At 40.7% G+C, this 22019-nt stretch overlaps 1 protein-coding gene across 6 annotated transcripts in view; it reads left to right on the top strand.

The window, feature by feature from the left end:
• Window positions 1-22019, top strand: part of si:ch211-26b3.4 (connector enhancer of kinase suppressor of ras 2) — a 68069-nt gene that overhangs the window by 10738 nt on the left and 35312 nt on the right. For all 6 annotated transcript variants that reach the window (XM_031280138.2, XM_036005322.1, XM_031280134.2 and 3 more), the window contains exons 2-6: window positions 4995-5158; window positions 10265-10467; window positions 12835-12922; window positions 14203-14244; window positions 20525-20644. In XM_031280138.2, coding sequence (XP_031135998.1) covers window positions 4995-5158; window positions 10265-10467; window positions 12835-12922; window positions 14203-14244; window positions 20525-20644 — 617 coding nt within the window. The remainder of the gene's footprint in view (window positions 1-4994; window positions 5159-10264; window positions 10468-12834; window positions 12923-14202; window positions 14245-20524; window positions 20645-22019) is intronic.

Here is a 22019-nt window from a genome sequence, read left to right as displayed (position 1 = left end):
TAGGCCTGTTTGTGTCCATGTGCCGTTTTATGCTTGGGCAAGAATGCGAGTGAGAATTCACATTTTATTTGAAACAACAAATCCCATCATACCTCAAAGCGTAACACTCCAAAATGCAACCTAGGGTCTTTTTGTGAATGTACCTGAGTCAAACTTTTGTTTAAAAGCATATTTAGGACAGAATCGCCACTTTTAAGTTTTACCGTATTCTCGTTTTTCAGTCAAATGGCCTTTTGAATGGGAGTGCTAGGGGCACTTTTATGCTAGCCTCAAAATAGCTATTTTTAAAACACTAAGAAGGCTCGACACAACATGAGACTTAGCTTGAAGTATCACCAGGGGCTCTACACCTTAACAAAAGCATTGACAACATTGTTTGTGTACCCAGAGTTTACTAAAAGAAAGGTTTTCAACAACTCACCGTAGCTCTTGTTGTTTCCGGCCGCTACTACCTCGGCAGTCAAAACGAGTCGATATCCGAATGCGAATGAACGGACTCCATATGAGGCTCCTTTTTCAAATACGAGGTCAATATTGTTTTTCAATAACGACAAAACAAGAAATAATCCGTGCATTTATATGGAACTAAGCTTTAGGAGCTTTCCATCTTTACTCTCCTCCCTGTTATGTTGCATTCGGAAATCGATTGTTTTTGACTGACAAAATGGCTGCGGCCGGAAACAACAAGAGCTACGATGAGTTGTTCAAAACCTTTCTTTTTTGTAAACTCTGGGAACACAACCAATGTTGTCAATGCTTTCGTTAAGGTGTAGAGCCCCTGGTGATACTGGGAGCAAAGTCTCATGTTGTGTCGAGCCTTCTTAGTGTTTTAAAAATAGCTATTTTGAGGCTAGCATCAAAGTGTCCCTAGCTGTCCCATTCAAAAGGCCATTTGACCGAAAAACAAAAATACGGTAAATCTTAAAAGTGGAGATTCCGTCCTAAAAATGCTTTTAAACGAAAGTTTGACTCGGGTACATTCACAAAAAGACCCTAGGTTGCATTTTGGCGAGAAGTTACACTTTAAAGATGAACTGCTGTCAAATCAGCCGACTATCTGTCTGTGCGTGTTTGTGTGTGTGTGTGTGTGTGTGTGTGTGTGTGTGTGTGTGTGTGTGTGTGTGTGTGTGTTGCCGAAGTAGGACATAGCTACAGTAGGGGGCTTTCCCAGAGGAAGCCAAGGTAGTCAGCCTGGACCTATGTGATTCTTTATTCATCAGCTGTTTATATTATTCATATGCTTTATATACTTCTGTAGCTGGAGAGAGGGGAAAAAGAGAGGGAAAAAGGTGCAACTATTAATGATTCGACACCAGAGAGAGGACTGAAGAGAAGACTAGAATAATAAGCGTGGAAAAAGTTCATCCACTTATTCCACCTGCAGAGAATCTTAAATGTGCAGTGAAGATATTATACTGGCATCATTTTGCAAATATAGTCAGAAATTGCATTTGCATTATGATGACATAAGCCATAACGTGCCACATTGTACGACATGACTACTATTAAATAGCGCTTTCAGAAGCAGAGGCAGGGGCGTAAATGGGGAAGGACAAATGGGAGAGTGGCGGAGGAAATGAGAAGGATGTATTGGTTTAGTTCGGGAGGCTCACATGGACATCTAGATTTCCATTTTTCTCAATTTTATTTCTTCTCTCGTGTCTCTTTGATAGTGAAGGTCCGGAGTCACATATTCAGCTTTCTCGCTGCTCTGCCTCCATGTTTCCATGTTTCCTGCATGGCTGTCTCTGTATGTAGAGCTGCTGGCTAGCTAAAGAAATCTGCATGTTCAGTCCACTTGTGCATATCTCTGCCAACACTGGTGATGATTTATTACATTACGCTGGACTATTTTCCCACTGTTATGAACATTTTACAAAGAAAGAATAGAAAAGCAGCTCATTTAAACATAATGCTGGAATGTACAGTAGCAGTGCACTTACTCTTAGTCAAGAATTGGTCACCAAGAACATCCTTGTAAAAAAACACGCAGAGCTGAAATGAATTATCACATCTTTTTTTGGTTTGTCTGAATAAAGATGAGAAACTGGAAATGAGAGTAGACAGCAATCTGAAGAGGTTTTTGCAGCCCTTTCCAGAGAAAACAGAATAATAAACATGTTAACTGTCCACACATTAAAGTCAGATGTGGAAAAATAACATAATTTTCTATATATGTCACATACAGTGGTGGAGAGTACCGATTATTGTACTTAAGTAAAATTTTGACTTGAGTATTTCCATTTAATGCTACTCAATAATTCTACTCCACTACATTTCAGAGACAAATATTGTACTTTTCACTCCACTACATTTATTTAACAGCTATAGTACTTACTTTTAGATACATATTTTACATACAAAAACATATGATGGCCTTATAAAATACAATGCATTGTTAAAGATTAAACCAGTGGTTCCCAAGTTGTTGGGACCCTTTGTCACATTTCTATAAGTTGATAGCAAGTAATGTCCCATACTTCAGATGGTGGAACTTCAGAAGAGGTAGAATGAGCCATTATTTCACAGCACAGGACAGAGAGAAGTGAAAAGAATGAATTCAAATTAGAGATGGCCCGATACCATTTTTTGCTTCCCGATACCGATTCTGATACCTGAACTTGCATATCGGCCGATACCGAGTACTGATCAGATACCAGTGTGTCATATATTTTATTATGTTTTAACAACTGTATACTACTGTCCCTGTATGGATGTGATATTATTTCTATCTTTGTTGTCGGTCTGGCTCAGGTTAAACTCTTTGTGAAACATGAATGCCACAGAACTTTCTTTTATTATCCAATTTGACAGTCAGTCGATAAGTATTCAATGTAAGAAAATGGCCTGTTTAAACCGTATTTTTAGTTTTACCTGATTATAATACCAAATAAGATGTAAAAACAAGTCATCACATGCACCTATTTGTAGTTTTCCCATCCTTCATCTACAAACGTGACGTCATAACAGCCTTGCATGAAATAATGCAGTATTATCGTATGTGGAACACATACTGAGATGTGCGATATGAGGGTTTGTCCATGGGGAATGCATTCCATTAAACAATTTCTACTTGTGTTGTTACAGAGCAGAGCCTCTTACTGACGTGTTAGATTTACAATTGCTCTTCTGTGCTGTATGTGACAAGATTGTTTGTCTGTGTCACTCAGAGCAAGAGGAGGATTATATTTTGTCTGTTATGTCCCATGGCATACCAAGAGCAAGATGCCTCTTGCTCATACTTTGTGTGTGTAAGAGTGACTGTGTTAAGGTGCTACCACACTGTCTGCTCCCTGTCAGCATCGCTTCCTTTGGGCATCAGTGTTTTCCTCACAGCTCCACTCGGCTTTAACGACGTGCCTCCACAGAGGCGTCAAGACCCTGAATAACAACAGCAGTTGTAATTGTATTTGTATGTGTGATTGTGTTGGAGGTGTGTGTTTACGGAGCGACAGAGTGCACTGTTTGTGTGTCTCCGTGGTTTCATGTGTGTTTATGTGTGCATGGATTTGCTTCCTCTAATGCATTGTTTTTGCTCTGCGTGTGCTCATTTTTGGAGCAGGCTTGTTCATTAGGTCCGTGGGGAGGTGTGCTTTCTATTGACTTTGTTTGGTTCAAAGCCTGAGGCTCATACTGATCAATAATATCCTGGACCCACCACGGCTATGTGCATCTGATTGGCTCTCTGCACGGCAGGCAACAGCGGAAAGTCATACGTCAATATGTTACTCACATATCTGGGTATATTTTGGACACGCCCTTAAAGGGGAATTTCAGTATTGTTCAACCAGGACCCTATTTTCCCATGGATGTGTGTCTAAGTGACTAAGAATCTTTGAAATTGGTCCAGTGTTGAGCGAAAACGCTGTAACCGGCAGCCGCCAACTGGGCTGCAATGTAACCCTATTGAAAAATTACACACCATCCATTTCCAACCACTAAAAGTGCTTTTTTCAGATTGTTATTATTATCAATTTATATAATTTATATATTATTATAAGTGTCTGAGAATGTGCATGGAATAAATTTTTTCTGCAACTCTGCAAACACTAAAAATGCATTGCTTTTTACATGCAAAATAGCATGTAAAAAGCAGTGACATCAAAGGAAATGTTATTACAGCATGGTGTGCAATCATCATCAGATGTTGGAAAGCCAAACCAACAGTTGTGTTTTCTAAGTGACAGTTAGTAAGTTGCCAATAAAGCATTGATGACATTTCTGGCTTTAGGCTGGTGTTCAGCTTCAGCTTCTATTTGGCAGATTTTTGCATTGAGTTTCTGTGTGGGTGTCCGCACTCGTGCCTGAATTCTGTGTTGCAGCTAAGTGGACCAGGATTCAGTGTACAATATGACAGACAGGAACTCAAATTTGTATTTCTATCAGTGTGTAATAAATATGTCCTACTCATTTTTATATTTTTGTCTCTGGGAGGGGGCACAATGCCTCACTTCTGCTGCATAGTTAGCATCCCTTTTGGTACCAGGTGCTTTTCTCTACTTTGCAATGGTTTTTAAATCTGGGGCGAGTGAATAAAAACATTGCAGCCGTTAATGACGGTAGCTCGGCTATTTAAAGGCATACTATGTAACTTTTCCCTCTTCGGTCCCCCTATAGGATGTCTCATTGGAACTACAGCCGCACGAGCTGTAGTTCCAATGAGACAACCTGAAACTAGTGACGGTTCTCTGTGACCAATCACTGGTCTGCAGTGTTTTAACTCCATCTCCTAGTAGCTCAGCTCGCTTGGAACCCAGCGGACCAACCAAAAAGGTACCGGGTAGCATGGATGCTATCCACAACTGCTAATGGAAAACCAAAAAAAAGGAGTTGAATTGAGTAGAGTTATGCCATACCATGCAGTCGAAATGCATCATTATTATACCAAATGGAATATTTTTTTTGGCTAAGGCTAACCAGAAGGCCTCTTCTACACAGTGTTAGCACATCAACATCAGCACTGGCTAATCTGTGTCTGTCTGTGCTCTCCTCAGGTCTGGATGACTGTCTCCAGCAGTACGTGAAGAGTTTCGAGCGGGAGCAGATGGGGGGAGAGCAGCTGCTGCACATAACCCATCAGGAGCTGGAGGAGCTGGGTGTCACCAGAATAGGACATCAGGAGCTCATCCTGGAAGCTGTCGACCTCCTCTGTGCCCTGGTCAGTCAGCCTCTGTTACTTACTGACACTCTTTCTCTCAATCGATAATACTTTGAAGGGTGTAATATATACGCACATATGCAGGTCTTGGTGTGTTATTATCAATGGTGGAAGAAGTATTCGGATCCTTTACTCAAAGAAAAGTACTAATACCACACTGTAAAAATACTCTGTTATCTGATATATATTATGCTATTGTACAGTTTTATTTAGGCAAAGTTTTTGTACAGCTGCTTGTCATTAGGCAATATTTGACATTTAAGAATCTTGTCTTCTTTTGTGAAATGAAACAAGATTTTCATTAAACATATAAGATATCAAATAAAATACTGTCAGGTACTGTATTGCCACTACTCACAGGTAGAACGATTGGTTGTTGTTTACCCCCCTCCCACCAGTTATTGATATTGGCTTAAGAAATGGCCAGAAAAATCCTCCATCATTTGGGCCCTGCTTTGTGTACTGCCTCGGTCACTGCTGACTGTATGTGCAGTGGCCCTGTGCTCAGGATTAGAGAATTAGGGGGAATTAAGTGCTACTCTACCAGAGAGAGAAAGAGAGAGAGACGAAGGGAGAGTGAGAGGGAAAGAGAGGAAGAGGAAGAGAGAGAGTATGTAGAAAGAGTATGCAGGATGCACCTTATCTCCCAGGCACACATGGCTGGATTTGTTGGGGCTGTTTAAATGTGTGTGAGGGTGTGTGTGTGTGTGTGTGTGTGTGTGTGTGTGTGTGTGTGTGTGTGTGTGTGTGTGCGTGCACACGCTAATCAGCACCTCTTCTCATTCAAACGTTCCAGCATGGGAATGAGTGTCCCAGAGCAGCAATCACCATATGTCCTGAAACTGGACACACACCACACATACAGAGGGATGCCAGGTAGACAAAATGTATCACTAAAACTACTGGTGTAAGTTTATCACAAATTGGGACTTACTTTTTGTCAGATATAATAACACTGTGCTCACCCAGTGAATTGCTGAGATCTGGGAACACATCGGCATCTGGAGAGTAAACTTTGACCTATACCAAACTTGCCATATTGTAGGTATGCACACATACAGTTTTCATCTGCAAAGAGGTGTTATTACAGGCATTTTGGCTATGCTAAACTGTTGGCTGGTTTACAATTTGTCTGATCATGCCACTGCTCATTTCTTGCCCCGTTGGACTTTGTTGTAGCAAAGTTGTCGTGTTTTCCAAGATCTCAGCAATTACTTTGTTGAGTAAAATGTTTTCATAATCAATAGAAATAAAGACTAAGACTACAAAATACCCAAGTTATAATAAATCCAAATTATCCTTTAAGATAGCTGCAGAAAAGCAATTCTCAACTGACCTACCTCTCATTAGCTGTACTCTCAAGGCTAAGACAAGGCTCTAACTAAGACACAGCTTTATTGTACCTGTAGACACTGAATATTTGGAAGGATGATTCACTGTCGTCAGCAATATAATCCATCATAAGGAAAGCGAAACCCTGTTCCCCTGGCTCAACTGTTATGACTTTCTGGTCTTTCTGCAGTAAAAAAAAATGGAGCTTTTGTGGCCCTGGATCAATGCAAGTTTCAAACGCTGACTGAGCTTTCACTCTCGCTGTAAATGTGGAAAAGTCCCTTCTTTTATGCCTATGCAATCGAGTTTTTGCCCCCAGCATCTATGCTAAGTACTGTAGGTTTCTGTGGGTGCAGTGAATTTTCAGCAAGATGTGCTGGGAAATGGGCATAATTTAAGAATAAAATGACTGCTCATCCCAAAATCTGAATTGAAAGACAATCATTGTATTCAAGTGACATAAAAGGTGTTGAGCAAATGAAAACATCTATTTAAATTCAATTGAACTCAGAACAAAAATACAGCAGAGGGCCGCAAGTACACCTTTTCTTTTCAAAGTCAGCTATAGGAGCCAGGCCCCAGTTTCACACAGATTTATTGATTATTGCAATATTTAATTGCAAGTCAATAACAATTTCCCATTGTCACATACTTAGACAGTTGACATACTGTGTACAGCTAGTATTTTTCATCATCAAATGATAAGAAACCACTCAGTTAATGTGCGTTATCTTTTTAAAACCTTTAGTAGTAGACAATTGAATGATTCTTTTCACAGATCTCTTTGTATCTTGTAGATTGTGTCTAACTGGCACCAAGCAGAGTCCTGGTGAACTCTCACTATCAAATCTGTCACACAAATTGTAACTTTATTCTGCACCCTCTGGGTCAGATGATGAGTTTGAGATTAGCTTTTTATATTAATTGTGGTGTCCCCCCAAGCTTCTATTTTAGAGCCACTTCTTCTTTTTCTTTATATTGTGTCATACTAGAGCTCACTTTATTTCCTTTTAAGGTCGAACAATCAGTGTAATTTGAATAACACAAGAAATGCTATTCAATTAGCATGGAACAAAATCCATTCAGTCTTTATGCCTTTCTTTTCTTCTTCACTGCCAGAGGAAAGTCAGAGAGACACCCTGTACAGTTCAGCACACACACACACACACACACACACACACACACACACACACACACACACACACACACACACAGATAAACACATTAAAATCTACCAGAAATTTAGAATGTTGTAATCAAGCTGACCTTCATATGTTTGGACTTGGCGAGGAAGATGGAGCCTCTGGAAGAAAACCTACGCAAACAGACAGGATGTTCTGCCTGTATGCCAAAAACATCTTGCAAACAACTTAAGTCTTCAAAAAACTAACAACTTTGAAACTTAAAATATCTTGGCATAATCCATAATAATAATCAGGCAGCTTTATTATGTTTGGAACTATGTCCCAGTTCTGCTTTTGTTTTGCTTTTGTTCTGAGAAAGTGATTCATGCCGTCAACGCAGATGAGTCAGCTCTCTATGTTATTTCCTTTTCAGTGCTACGCTGTGTGACTCCAAATTGATTTTAAAATCCTGGTTATGTGAAAGTTAATAAATAGTCGGCCATAATTTATACTTCTAGTTTCTTAATTGGAGCTAAGTAGAGAGGAGTCATCAGATGTCTCATATTAGAAAGCATAGATGAATGTTGAATGTTATCTTTGGGTTTGCCCCTATAGTCTGTACGGTAGCATCCCCCCATTATTGTCTGACCCCTCCACTCACCCCTAACTGTATCCTTTGCCCTTTATTTAATTTGCTTGTATGTTTGTCTCTGAGTGATTTTAGTCTTACTGTTCTTACCCTTTTTTATGTTTTTGGTTGATGGTCTTGTAATTTTTTGTTTTTTTTTGTCTAGTTGTTGATTGCTCAGGGGTAACACAATCTGAATTAAAACACTTTGTTTGAAACAGTCCCATAAAAAAGGTCATTACAAACAAATGAAACCAGCTTCATACTTAGTATTTGTTTTTAAGCAGCTGAAACATCCCTTGTTTTGTAATTCCAGCTCCTCATTTTACTGTAAATAGATGTTTCAAGCACTGGTTTCATTTTGAATTGTAGAATATTGTAGCTGGTTTTGGGGTAAACCTGCAGTAAAAATCTAAGCAGTGAACCCAGATCTTCCAAGCTGAGAGCAACTCACACACGATCAATATTCTCTTGATGAATAGAGGTTACATACTCTAGATGTTGGTGCGAATGTTTGATTGCGATCCTGTGAACAATGGTAGAAATATCAGCATAGAGGAGAGGCCACTGCACACACGGCTGCTATGGCAACCACATCGACATGAAGGTGGAGAGAAGCGGGGTGGGTTGCTTAATGGCATCGCCCTCTTACTGTATTGATTTGACACGCACAGGCACTCACTTGCACGTACTGCTCAAATAATTTCTCTCTTTCTCCATACACACACACACACACACACACACACACACACACACACACACACATTCAGAGAGTCGACACAGGACATTATTCCTCCGCTTTGTCTCAGCACTCTGTCCCCTGGAGAGAGCCGCACACAGCTTTAGATTGAATCATAGGACAGGCTAATTACAGCTGTGCAAACATGTGCACGCCAAGTTCATGTATACATCTACATTACCACCGAATACAGAAGATTATACAGAACACAGTGCATACATGACCCAGTTTCAGCGAGATGCATAGCGGGGTGCTCTCTCTTCCTCTCTCTCCCTCTTGTCTTCTGCCTCTTTAGTTCCTCAATTGCTTCAATTCTCTCTCTCTCTGCTGCCACTGTGAAACCCTCTCTCCTTTGTAGTCACTGTGGTCGTGACTTGAGGCAGAGGAGGAATAGATACGTCTAGCTGAGCCTGTGCATCTCACTATACAAGGGTGTGTGTGTGTGCGCGTGTGTGTGTGTGTGTGTGTGTGTGTGTAGCCTTTGTGTCAGCAGGAATCAGGCTCTGTCAGGCAGGAAGTAACTGGAGGTGCCTTGGGATGCTGAGCGCAATGTGGCTCAGTGGGTCTGTATGTGTGTGTTTGTGTGTGTGTGTGTGTGTGTGTGTGTGTGTGTGTGTGTGTGTGTGTGTGTGTGTGTGTGTGTGTGTGTGTGTGTGTGTGTGTGTTTATTTAAAAGGGTCACAGTGCAGTAATGGGCTACTCGACCAGCTTGGTGTTCTTGTATCAGTGTGCATAGTGCGGCTGATATATGAAAATGCTAATGTCTATTCAGAGAAAGTAGTTCTAATTTCAGTTCATTCCACTCAGAATAACCCACAGTCAATACTTTTTCTGCTCAACATATAAAACTTGGAAAGGTTATCCTTATTAAGACAGATACAAGTACATTGTGTGTAACTTATGTTGTATTTATTCCAGTGGTTTCACATTACTCATGTCATGTTTCTTTTTGGATACAGCAAGGATTTTTATAAACCTGTAGTTCAGCATTTTGGGAAATCTCGTGCTTGCTGAGAGAGGGATAATCTGTCTTGTGGTATAATTTTCTTTTATCTAACTTTCGGAAAGATTCTAAAATGGTAAACTATTTCTTTAACCCTTTATCAAGTAACCCACAAGTTACCTCAAACCAATGATGTCCGTGCAGACAGCGTAACAAAAGCAGCATGTTAGCAGAGCAACAGCAGTCTCAATACTCTACACAAGATTGAGGCACAGTATTGAATGGATGACAAATATTTGTGATTCTACTTTTAAAATGAATCCCTCTGTTTGTCCTCCAGAACTACGGCCTAGAGACGGAGAACCTGCGGACTCTGTCCCACAAGCTGAACGCTTCAGCGAAAAACCTCCAGAACTTCATCCTGGGCCGGCGGAGGGGCGGACACTACGATGGACGAGCTTCCCGGAGGCTACCCAATGATTTCCTAACCTCGGTGGTGGATCTGATTGGTGCAGCCAAGAACCTGCTAGCCTGGCTCGACAGGTAGCGACCACACTGTAAAAAGAATTAGGAAATTTGACGTGTGATTTTTTGACAACATCCCCAGTTTTCAACAGTAAAGATGATAACAAAAATCTCAATATAGAAATGATATGCTAATGTACCAGCAACTATACCTGTTTTCAGAAATGAGTAACTTAAAGGTCCCATGGCATGAAAATGTCACTTTATGAGGTTTTTTAACATTAATATGAGTTCCCCCAGCCTGCCTATGGTCCCCCAGTGGCTAGAAATGGTGATAGGTGTAAACCGAGCCCTGGGGGTCCTGCTCTGCCTTTGAGAAAATGAAAGCTCAGATGGGCTGACCTGGAATCTCCTCCTTATGAGGTCATAAGGGGAAAGGTTACCTCCCCTTTCTCTGCTTTGCCCGCCCAGAGAATTTGGCCCACCCATGAGAGAGAGACATCATGGCTTTCAAACGAGCAAAGTGGCAGTTGGTCAAGGCCACACCCCCACCCTCCACCTTGCCCCCCTCTCTCTCCTCCTCAATAGCATTTAAAGCTACAGACACAGAAATGGCACATCCTAAGGAAAGCTCATTGTGGGACTGGCTCTAGTGGCTGTAATTCTGCACCAAGGCTGAATTTCGGGAAAGAGACTTCAGATACAGTATTAGGGGACCACTAAGGTCTATATAAAAGAGACTTCAGATACAGTATTAGGGGACCACTAAAGTCTATATAAAAGAGACTTCAGATACAGTATTAGGGGACCACTAAAGTCTATATAAAAGAGACTTCAGATACAGTATTGGGGACCACTAAGGTCTATATAAAAGAGACTTCAGATACAGTATTAGGGGACCACTAAGGTCTATATAAAAGAGACTTCAGATACAGTATTAGGGGACCACTAAGGTCTATATAAAAGAGACTTCAGATACAGTATTAGGGGACCACTGAGGCCTATATAAAAGAGACTTCAGATACAGTATTAGGGGACCACTAAGGTCTATATAAAAGAGACTTCAGATACAGTATTAGGGGACCACTAAGGTCTATATAAAAGAGACTTCAGATACAGTATTAGGGGACCACTAAGGTCTATATAAAAGAGACTTCAGATACAGTATTAGGGGACCACTAAAGTCTATATAAAAGAGACTTCAGATACAGTATTAGGGGACCACTAAGGTCTATATAAAAGAGACTTCAGATACAGTATTAGGGGACCACTAAGGTCTATATAAAAGAGACTTCAGATACAGTATTAGGGGACCACTAAAGTCTATATAAAAGCATCCAAAGAGCAGCATGTCATGGGACCTTTAAGGATATAGCCCATTGTAGGGTTGACAATTGGTGCTTTCACAAAAAATGTACACAATGTGATTCCTAAAAAAGAATAATCAGTAATGTTGATATAAGGACTAAGTGGGTGAAGGCAAATAACAGAACAGCTAAAACAGTCTGGTACGTTCAGAAAATGACATCACTTTAGTGTAATGCAGCCTGTAAAACCAGGAAACCAGTCATATTACCATATTGTGATATACAAAATTTAAGAAGATATCTAGTCTCATATACCGATGTCGATATGATATCGATATATTGCCCAGCCCTACTTTGAGTAATCGTTAGGACTAGAAAAGCGCTATATAAATAGTCCATTTAACAAAAACAGGAACACCTTACAATCTCCCTCTGACACAAAGTTCCTTTAAAAATGGAATAATAAACTTTACAGAGGTTGTTTGTATTGTTAGGCTGCATTACATTATCAGATGTTCCTTTTATTTTTACGCTTCATACAGTAACATAATCCGTAGATAGTTAAGAAAGGTTATTTTTGATGTTGGTATGGTGAAGTTAGATCAGCTGATGAAACCATATGAAACAGAGAACACATACAGATAAAGCAATGATGAGCTTTAGTACATCTCTGGGTTGCGTAGCCTCATGGCCATGTCATAAAAGCAAATATTGTTGTTTGTCTTTATCACTTGCTCATGTGCTCTGAGAGGAGCAAAGACTAGCTTTTATTGCTCTCTCTCCCTGCCCTATCACAGATTTTATAATCCCGCTGTTCGCAAATAAACGAACGAAAGAAAATAAAAACACCAATATAGCAAAATGACTTCCTCAAAACAGAAAGTAACTCTTTTTTTAATAAAATGGCCAAATATCCTTTGCTCACATTCATTTAAGTGTGACTTTGAGACCCGTTTCACTCTGAAAAGAAGAAAAAAGACACTACTCCAAACAGGAGCATTTAATGAAAACAATAACAACATGTAGAATAAGATTATGACCAGTTCACTTATCCAATGTTTCTAAAGTTCACCATATTATTAAGGTCTCAGATGCATTTGTAAGACTTTGAATCTGTTTTTTTTTTTGTCTGCTTCAGGTCTCCGTTCGCCAGTGTGACAGAGTATTCATTACTGAAGAACAACATTGTGCAGCTCTGCCTAGAACTAACCACCATCGTACAACAGGTGCTCCACACACTCACAAACACGCACAGGATGCATGCATCTGCATCACACAGTCCATCATGTCAGTACACTGATACAATAAAGGTCATCATTTTCAATTGTTAGTGCAAAACTAAAGTGGGTTTGGATTAGGAGCATCAATAAGGATGCAGCTTGTTCTGGTCAATAGCTCATTTCTATAGATTTGACTATGAGTGAAGCATATGCCCACTGCCACAGGCTGTTTGCAGCATGGCTGATGGCACGAGTAGCCCTCAGTAGCAGCCTTAGGCAAAGTACTCATTGACTCACTGTTACACCACATCCTCTCTGCCTAACTTGTGGGCCCTGGTGGAGAATGAACTCGGGGTCTCTCATCCCTTCATTTCCTGTCCTCCTTCTGCTCCCCCTCTGGCTCGCTCCCTCGTGTAGATTCACCAAGTTTAGGCGCACAAATGCACTTTTAAAAAACTAAAACTGGAGGCGCATTCACACACACACACACACACACACACACACACACACACACACACACACACACACACACACACATATACACACTCTGACACTGTAGAATTCTCATTGTTTTGGACAGAAAGTATGTCTGCTCTCCTGGACTCCATCCACATCCTCCCTGTAAGAGCCTGCTCACAGTGTGCGAGAGTGTGTTTGTACGTGTGCCCGGAGTGAGTCCTGGAGCCGAGCAGATAACACCCATCCCCTCTTACAAGGGCCACAGGAGAGGGGGAGGGGGGAAGGGGCCACAGTAGGTCCACAATGGGCCAAATGAACATGTGGCTGCCAGGGTGCAGCGGGACAGACAAAGGTGGCAGCACCGCCCGCACTAATGCATCAAACAGATGAATTATCTGCTACCATACACATCTGGTGGATTCAGTGGGCTGCTTTCCCAGAAATAGATTAACTATCAGCTATCGTTAAATAACAATCTGTCATGTTCAAATAATGTAGTTTCTAAATCCTGCGGAGGCTCGTGAAGCTCCAGGCAACGTCCAGAACTGGTCAATCCAATGTTTTAGACTGCCTAGATTATAAAGTAATATGCATAATGTGCAAGGTTTGAAATGAAATAGCTGACTGCTGATGTTCTCCATTGAAAAAGAAGTAATCTGTCTTTCCTCCTGTTTGCCGTCTCATTTGTCTTATTTCCTTCTTTCCTGGTTGTTATATTTGGAGGAGGGAGATATTGGAGCTTGTGTGCGGATGTTGGCATAGATGCTTTTCTCCAGCTCATGTTTTCTTCTTCTCTCCCTTTTATTTGTCATTTTCTCGTTTTACAGGATTGCACTGTGTATGAGACAGAGAATAAGATTCTCCATGTGGTAAGTTTCTGCTTAAAAATGTCAAATTCATATAAAAATATCAATAATGATTCACAGTTTTTGGCCTGTTTCCACCACAGAAAGCAGGGAAGAGGCACAATGACATACTCAACAATGATGGCTGTTAAATGGATAGATAAAAATAGTTACAACAAGACTGCTATGCTAGTGTATACAGTAGTCTGATTTTATTTCAGCATCCTACACTCTCCGGTTGCCTCACACATGACCTGGGAAAGAGTTATATTCAACATACTTAGATTCAGATTCAGAAAACTTTATTGTTTGTCATGAAATACAGTGCAAAAAAACAACTAATAATAAATAGTTTACACAGAATACAAATTACAATATATGTGTGCAATAAGGTACTTGTGCTGCACAGAATCTCTCTTTTCTGAAACAAGTCTAGCAAAGTCTTGTTAAAAGAATAGTTCAGCTTTTTGGAAAATACGCTTATTCGCTTTCTTGCCAGTGGTTGGATGAGAAGTTCAATACCATTCTGTTATCTGTATGTTAAATAGGAAGATACAGCCAGCAGATGATTAGCTTAGCTTAGATAAGGATTGAAAACAAGGGGAAACAGCTAGCCTGGCTCTATTTCCCTAGCAGCACCTTTAAAGCTCATTAATTAACACAGAATATCAAATAATGTTCCCCATACAAATCCATATAAAAACCAAAGTGTAAAAACAGGATCAGTTGCCAGGCAACCAGGAGCAACTCCAGGAAGTTTCCGTTCTGGGGCCACAAACAGTACATAACCTCGTATATAACCACAAGTTGTGGTTTTTACACTTCAGGTTTTGTACAGATTAAACATAGAGACATAACATGTTAATTACATGTGAACTAATGTGTTGAGGTGCAGAAGAAGGATTGATTTTCCTTTTGCACAGAACAATGCCAGCTGTTTTCCACTGTTTCCAGTCTTTGTGCTAAGCTCGGTGAGAAAGAATACTAAAAGGTGGAACCATTCCTTTAATCAAGTTTTATCTCTGCTGGTAGGCACAATTTTTTTGCAATTTCTGGTTCCGATAATACAGTCGTGGTGATTCTGAAAAAGCTGAAAAATGTCTGTATGTGTGTGTTTGCACATTGTTGTCTGTTCTTGTTTAACTACATTCGTGGGGTCCAACAACCGGGAATACAGTATACTTATGGGGTCTGGACAGCTTTGTGGGGCCAAAATGCTGGACCCCACAACTTTAAAGGGCTGTTTGAGGGTTGAGACTTGGTTTTAGGATTAGGGTTAGAATTAGGTTATGGTTAGGGTGAGGGTAAGGGCTAGGGAATGCATTATGTCAATGATGAGTCCCCACAAAGATAGTGAGACGCACTATATGTGTGTGTGTGTGTGTGTGTGTGTGTGTGTGTGTGTGTGTGTCAGAGAGCACTGTGTGTTTTGTGGGAATTTGTGGAACAAAACTGCAAGTTTAAGTGCAAGCGAGCCTCAGGCCTTTTGAAAGCTCCAGTTTAGCTTCTGTGTGTGTGTGTGTGTGTGTGTGTGTGTGTGTGTGTGTGTGCGTGCGTGACGGAGAACTGTCTGTGTCCACGTGTGAAAGCGAGTGAGCAGCTAGTGTCTGATCCGCTGTTGGATCGGGACACTTCCTGCTGCTATTCATGGTCAGGTGGAGGAAACCAAATAAAATGTTGGCAGGGGGAGTTCACTGAAAAAATATCTGGCCATTTTATGCCAAGAAATAAATCCTACATCAGATGTTTGGCCAGTATACAGTATAGATGCAATTGTGATATATATTTCTAAAAACAAAAGCAACCATAAGTGTGTGTTGGAGATGTCGGTCTCCCCGTGGTGCCATGCCTTCACTGTCAAAGTGACTCAGACCTTAGCCTTCTGCTTGTCGTTTACCTCTGTTGTTACAGGCCTGTTAATGACATAGGACAGTGACATCAGGCAAATTCAAATATTTAAATGGCTCTGCACATGTGTGCACACACAAACACACACAAAACCCTGGGTGCCAGACAAAAGGCTACACATGACTAATTCTGTTGTGTGTGGGAGGTTTATGTGTGAAATAGGGAGACAGCGTGAAGGGAGAGAGGGAGAGAGAGAGAGAGAGAGAGAGAGAGAGAGAGAGAGAGAGAGAGAGAGAGAGAGAGAAGGAGGAGGAGGGGTTTGTTTTTAGATGCTGCTTTCTTGCTGATGATTGTTTAATACTGGATGTGTTTTAGATATTAATAAAATGCAAGTGACACTGCCACTAAACCATACACATTGGACAGCCACACATAGGATGAAGAAGAGGATGCACAGTTAAGATCTACTTTACCTCTCAATTTTAAAACAGGACAGTACAACAAAAAGACCACCATAGACTAACAAATAAGTAACTAAATAAAAAATAATAACCTAATGTGTATATGCATACAGTATGTATACATATACACTCACAAGTCCAAATAAATGAAATACAATAAAATAAAGGTTGCTCTTCTATAAGACATGGCAAAACAAGTTGGCACCAGTCACTAAGTGAACATCAACAATGTATCAAAAATCAAGAAAAAGATGCAAAAAAAGTAAGCATTTAAACTTTGAAGACATTCTTGGTAGGTAAGACAAAAATTGTTGCCACATTTTGTCAAAGGTTGCAGAGTTGAGAAAGACATTGTATCGTACGTTCTCCATATGTAGCTGGATGTCTCTGCTAGCCAGGTCTTAAAGGAGGGAACATCCTCGCTTTTCCAAAATGTCAACATGTTTCGTTTAGCAACTACCATGCCATATTGAAGGCAATATATTGTTTACTAGGATAAAAAACAAATAGTTTTTTCTTCCCTTGTTTAAATCGATCATGGACAAAGACCGGGCCACAAAACATTTCAGTTAGCCAGTTAATTAGCATAAGCTGTGTTTGTCTCTCTTTCCTCTGCTATTCAGTGGACTATCTATTTCAAATTTTGAATATAGACATACATTTCAACAAATTAATCTAGCCAATGTATGTAATGATTAAATGTAATGTAAAAGGTTCTTTTGGTTTGCATATGTGTCAGAGGAAAATGTTCAGAACAGGCCGATTGCTTGGCCTCCGGTAATTTCTCGAGAACCGCTCATCCAAACATCTTCCAACAACTACACCTCCAATGACATAGTTGCATCTTCATTTGCTAACGGCTAACGACCAGGCCATTCCCCGGAACAAAAGCGTTCATTCCCGAAAGTTACACGCTGATGCTTGAATATTTGAGTTTGCTTTCATCTGTCCTTGTATGTACTGAATGTACTGTAGCGCGCGACGGAGAGCGAGCTGTACCCAGCATGCCGTTCGGCAGTGTAACAATTAATAGGGGTCCCCTCTCAATTCACTACACAGTGTGTACATAACGCATTACTAATAAATATGTCCCGTAGATCTCAAGACACTGCACTTCCTTTGGTCCTCAGTCGATCGGATGAACCATTGTCGAGTAAATCGAAGGACAAACGCACAGGCAGAGACTCCTTCCATTTTAGTTAGATTTAACATAAAACACTGTCTTTTACATTTTTGACATGAGCTATCTGACTACGTGCTACCTGATTGCTAACTCACTAATGACTTTTAGAAAACTACATTAAGAACCAGCGCTGAAACATCTAGTATCTAGTTGTATATTTCCTCCAGTATTTGACAGGGAATATTGTACTCAAATTTAAATTTGCATCACATACACATGATCATCTTGTATAATGACATCATTATTTAAAGTAGTTGAAATGAGCCACAGCTCATCCTGCTGCTGTTTAACATTAAAATGCTGCTAATGCATTAGTAACAGCCAGTAATATAAATAACTGGAGACCCTCTAAAAGGGTCCACTCCGCATAATGAGTATTTTATGTACTTTATGAAACCTAAATACACTTTGTTCTTAATAGAATTACAGAAATACAAGTTTTAAACTCTGCTCTTTTCACATGGTGGTATTGGCAGTTTAACCTAATTGAACTATGGCGGTTGATCCAGACAGACATATAGTATGAGGGAGTCTCCAGTGTGCATCCAGCATGGGCTTCAGACACCGTTTAACGCTAAAGTCAGCTCTGCTGTAGCTACTGTAGTGGTAGTTGTACGTTTGTCAGCTTCTGTTCAATAATGCAAAACTCACTGCTACTCTGTTCTCCTCCAGACTACGGCCTGCAGCAATCAGATGGCCAGGGATGGTGTATGTGTGTGTGTGTGTGTGTGTGAGAGAGAGCGAGAGATAAGATATGAGCATGTGTGAGTCTGTTTGTCTGATGGAGCGCGAAGTATGTATGAGTGTGTGTGTGTGTGTGTGTGTGTGTGTGTGTGTGTGTGTGTGTGTGTGTGTGTGTGTGTTTTTATGTGCATGCATGCATGCATAAGGATGAGAGGAATTACATAAGACTGTCCTAGTTGTGTGTTTTTCCCTTTCCCTTGTTTTCTCCCCTTTCTTCCCAGACTCTCCCTCCCCACCTCCCCTCTTCTCTCCTCCACTCTCCTTCTCCCTCCTCTCTCCATCTTTTTCTGTGTCTCTGCTCAGGTTTATATTTGCCGCGCACGTTCATGTGTTGTGAAGTAGATGCATCCGCGTTCGTTGTGTGTTCGCGAGGGAGAATGAGAATGAGGGAGGTGGTGGGTGCGGTGGGAGGAGAGGGGGGGCAGTGTGCAGCCAGTGCTTAATCCATTTGGCAGCGTACTATGTCTGGCTTTCTGTTTGACTGCTCTTAAATCTCACGCCAGCCAGTCACATAAGTTAACTTCCCTATAATCTGCGCTCTGATTCTCCGGAGGCATGTCAGATCAAGGCTGGGTGTGTCAGTACTGGAGGAGTTGAGAGTCTCCACACTGGTAACTGGCCTTTTGTCTCTCGGCCCGTGTTAATCCCAGGTCAACACTATTACTCCAATGATCAAAGAGGGATGCAAGCAGAGCCACAACATTGTCACTGGCTGTGGTTTCCAGCTGGGGACTTTGCATGCTATTCATGGTTCTATAGGCGGGATTAGATATACACTGCTTCTGCTTTGATACTGCTTTTCCCCTACTATCTTACTTAAGTTGTTTTTTCCCAAATTAAAGCTTTTAATGTGCCTGTGGATGACATGAACAATTCTGGGTATCCCATTATGTAATGTGTACACGTTGACTGGAACACAATATTAATGTCTGTATAAACAGAAAACTAAACAGGCAGTGAAATGTTCAAATAACTAACACAGAAAAGGATGGAAGTGTGTGTGTATTAATGTGTGTGTGTGTGTGTGTGTGTGTGTGTGTGTGTGTGTGTGTGTGTGCACGCGTGCGTGTGTGTGTGAGCGACAGTGAGAGAGACAGAGCGAACATAAGCATCACATAGCCAGCTCACTGAAGATCCTCCACCTTTTCTCTCACACTGAATGAATCATAGGCTCTGAGCTATAGTGTGTGTGTGTGTGTGTGTGTGTGTGTGTGTGTGTGTGTGTGTGTGTGTGTGTGTGTGTGTGTGTGCTTGCACTATGTGTGTTGAAAAGATCTCTGTTCATTTCATAACTATAATCCGGTAATTGCTCATTAGGATTGAGATCAGAAGATTATTTTATGCAGGGTTCATCACTGTCATGCTGTTTGTGTGAATGTAGACAACGTAAATTCTCTTACATGCATGTCTGTTACAATCCAGCGTGTGTGTGTGTGTGTGTGTGTGTGTGTGTGTGTGTGTGTGTGTGTGTGTGTGTGTGTGTGTGTGTGCACTCGGCAGCGATGCAATGAGACAGGATAACCAGGGTAACCATCTCTGTAAACCCGAATCCCATCCAAATCTGGTGTATTTGCTCAGATGCACTACATATTAGGTAATATGTGAATGTAAATCCAGTGTAAAAATAAAATAAAAATACAGCACAGATAATCTAACCACTCTACGATGTGTCAGATTTTGTTTGTTTAGAAAGCCCTTATCGTCTCCCCCAAAAAATGACAGATAACAAATGAAATCTATGCTCTGTAATTTAGATGTTAGAAAATGTCATGTGGGCACCTCGGGGTTGGCTGGTATCGGTGATGTGTTGTTCTGTCTGTGGCAGTGTCTTGTGGGCATGCCTGTGGACAGACTGTGACAGGAAACAGTTTGTGTGCTGGAGTGATGGAAGTGGCGATGTGGAACAATCTGATGAAATGATTTCTGTTTCACCTCCTCCAGCTAGGTCACGGAATCCCTCGCGGACCAAAACCAATCTCAATAACTTTCTGTCTTTCTCTTTTTCTCTCTCTCTCGTTTCCTGTCCTTTTCCCCCCGCTGCTTTCTTTACCTCCGATGCCATCTCCAGTGTAAGACCTTAGCGGGGATATGCGACCACATCATCTCTCTGTCGTCAGACTCTCTGGTCTCTCAGTCCGCCCATCTGGAGGTGGTCCACCTTACCAGCATCATGCCCAGTGAAGGGCTGGTAAGGACACACCTGAGCATGCACGCACATGCATCTACCAGAGCATTTTTTTAAAGCACTAAACTTTAAATTTTTAAACTTTAAATGCACTAATCAATATTTCTATATAATCCATGGACCAAATGAGTGTAATGTGAAAGGGGTCGCTGATGATGAAAAACCAGAGAATTAATTCCCCCTCAGCTCAAGGGAGTGTTTTAGCGTTACAGGTCTTCTTAAGTGAATTGGCGTTTGGACTTTATTTTAGTTTTTCACAAAGCATTTGGACATTGTCCTTTCAAAGCTGTTAAAAGTGTTTTAACATGATTGAAGCCAAGTATCTTAAATGCATAGAAACAATTAAATTCAATATTCAAGGTGTGTAAATATGCAATGCTATTATTTATTGCTACGGGACTTCACCAGGTCAAAATGTGAGACTTGGATGTTTTTGCTTTTATGTCTTAAGTCAAGACTTTAGAGGGTGACAATTCATGTGTAGATGAAGACAAATGAATGGACAAATGTGAACAAATCTGAGGAAAAACAACAAAAGCATACAGAGGGTCACTGAATGGTTTAAAGGGAACAGAATTGATGTGAATCAGACACAAAGCCTTCCAAGTCAACCTAACTGGAGATTTTGCACCGACATGTCAGACGTGTTCTCCACCACCATCATCAGAACAGATGATGAATGAGAGAATATCTTTTGGAAGTAGATTTCCAGTAGAGTTCAAAGTCCTGAACAATTTATGACAAGGATCACTGAAGCTAAGCATGGTCGACTAACACCATACCAAGACGCTTCATGTTTGTTATCCCTTTAATTTGTCACCCATCTGTAAGTCAGGTCACACACCCGTTAGTCTCGCTTTGCCAGACCTTCCTCCACAGCGCTGCATAGGAGGGTCTGGCTAGTCCACACAGCATTCTGGGATGGGAGAAAAACATGCTCTGGTTTATTGGCATTTCTTTAAACCAATCACAATCGTCTTGGGCCCGACAGAGCAATGGTGCCTCTTGATCCTTACATTGTCCTCGAGTCAAATTTGACCCATTTTCAAAAAGTTTTTATATCCGAAATTATGGGTTTCTTTCAACCAAATTGTCAAAAAAAAGTAACGTGGATGGTTCGCTACAACGCTCTTCACAAGTAAAGTAAATGATCAGTTCACTACTTTCATTGAATATGGATGTTTTATTCAATTTTATAGCATTTGAAAATAAACAAAAAAAAAATGTCGGAAAAAGCTTCAAAACGTGGGGAAAAAACAACAAAACATTAAAAAAACACAGAAAAAAATTGACAAAAACATCGGGAAAAGTGTCGAAAAGTCGACCAAAAATAAGTTTGAATTTTAAATTTTGACCCAGAAAAACTAAACGTTGCATG

The sequence above is a fragment of the Sander lucioperca genome, chromosome 1, assembly GCF_008315115.2.
Source record: "Sander lucioperca isolate FBNREF2018 chromosome 1, SLUC_FBN_1.2, whole genome shotgun sequence".
Taxonomy (NCBI): domain Eukaryota; kingdom Metazoa; phylum Chordata; class Actinopteri; order Perciformes; family Percidae; genus Sander; species Sander lucioperca.
Note: the sequence above shows the minus strand (reverse complement) of the source record. Positions and strands in the feature narration are given on the sequence as shown.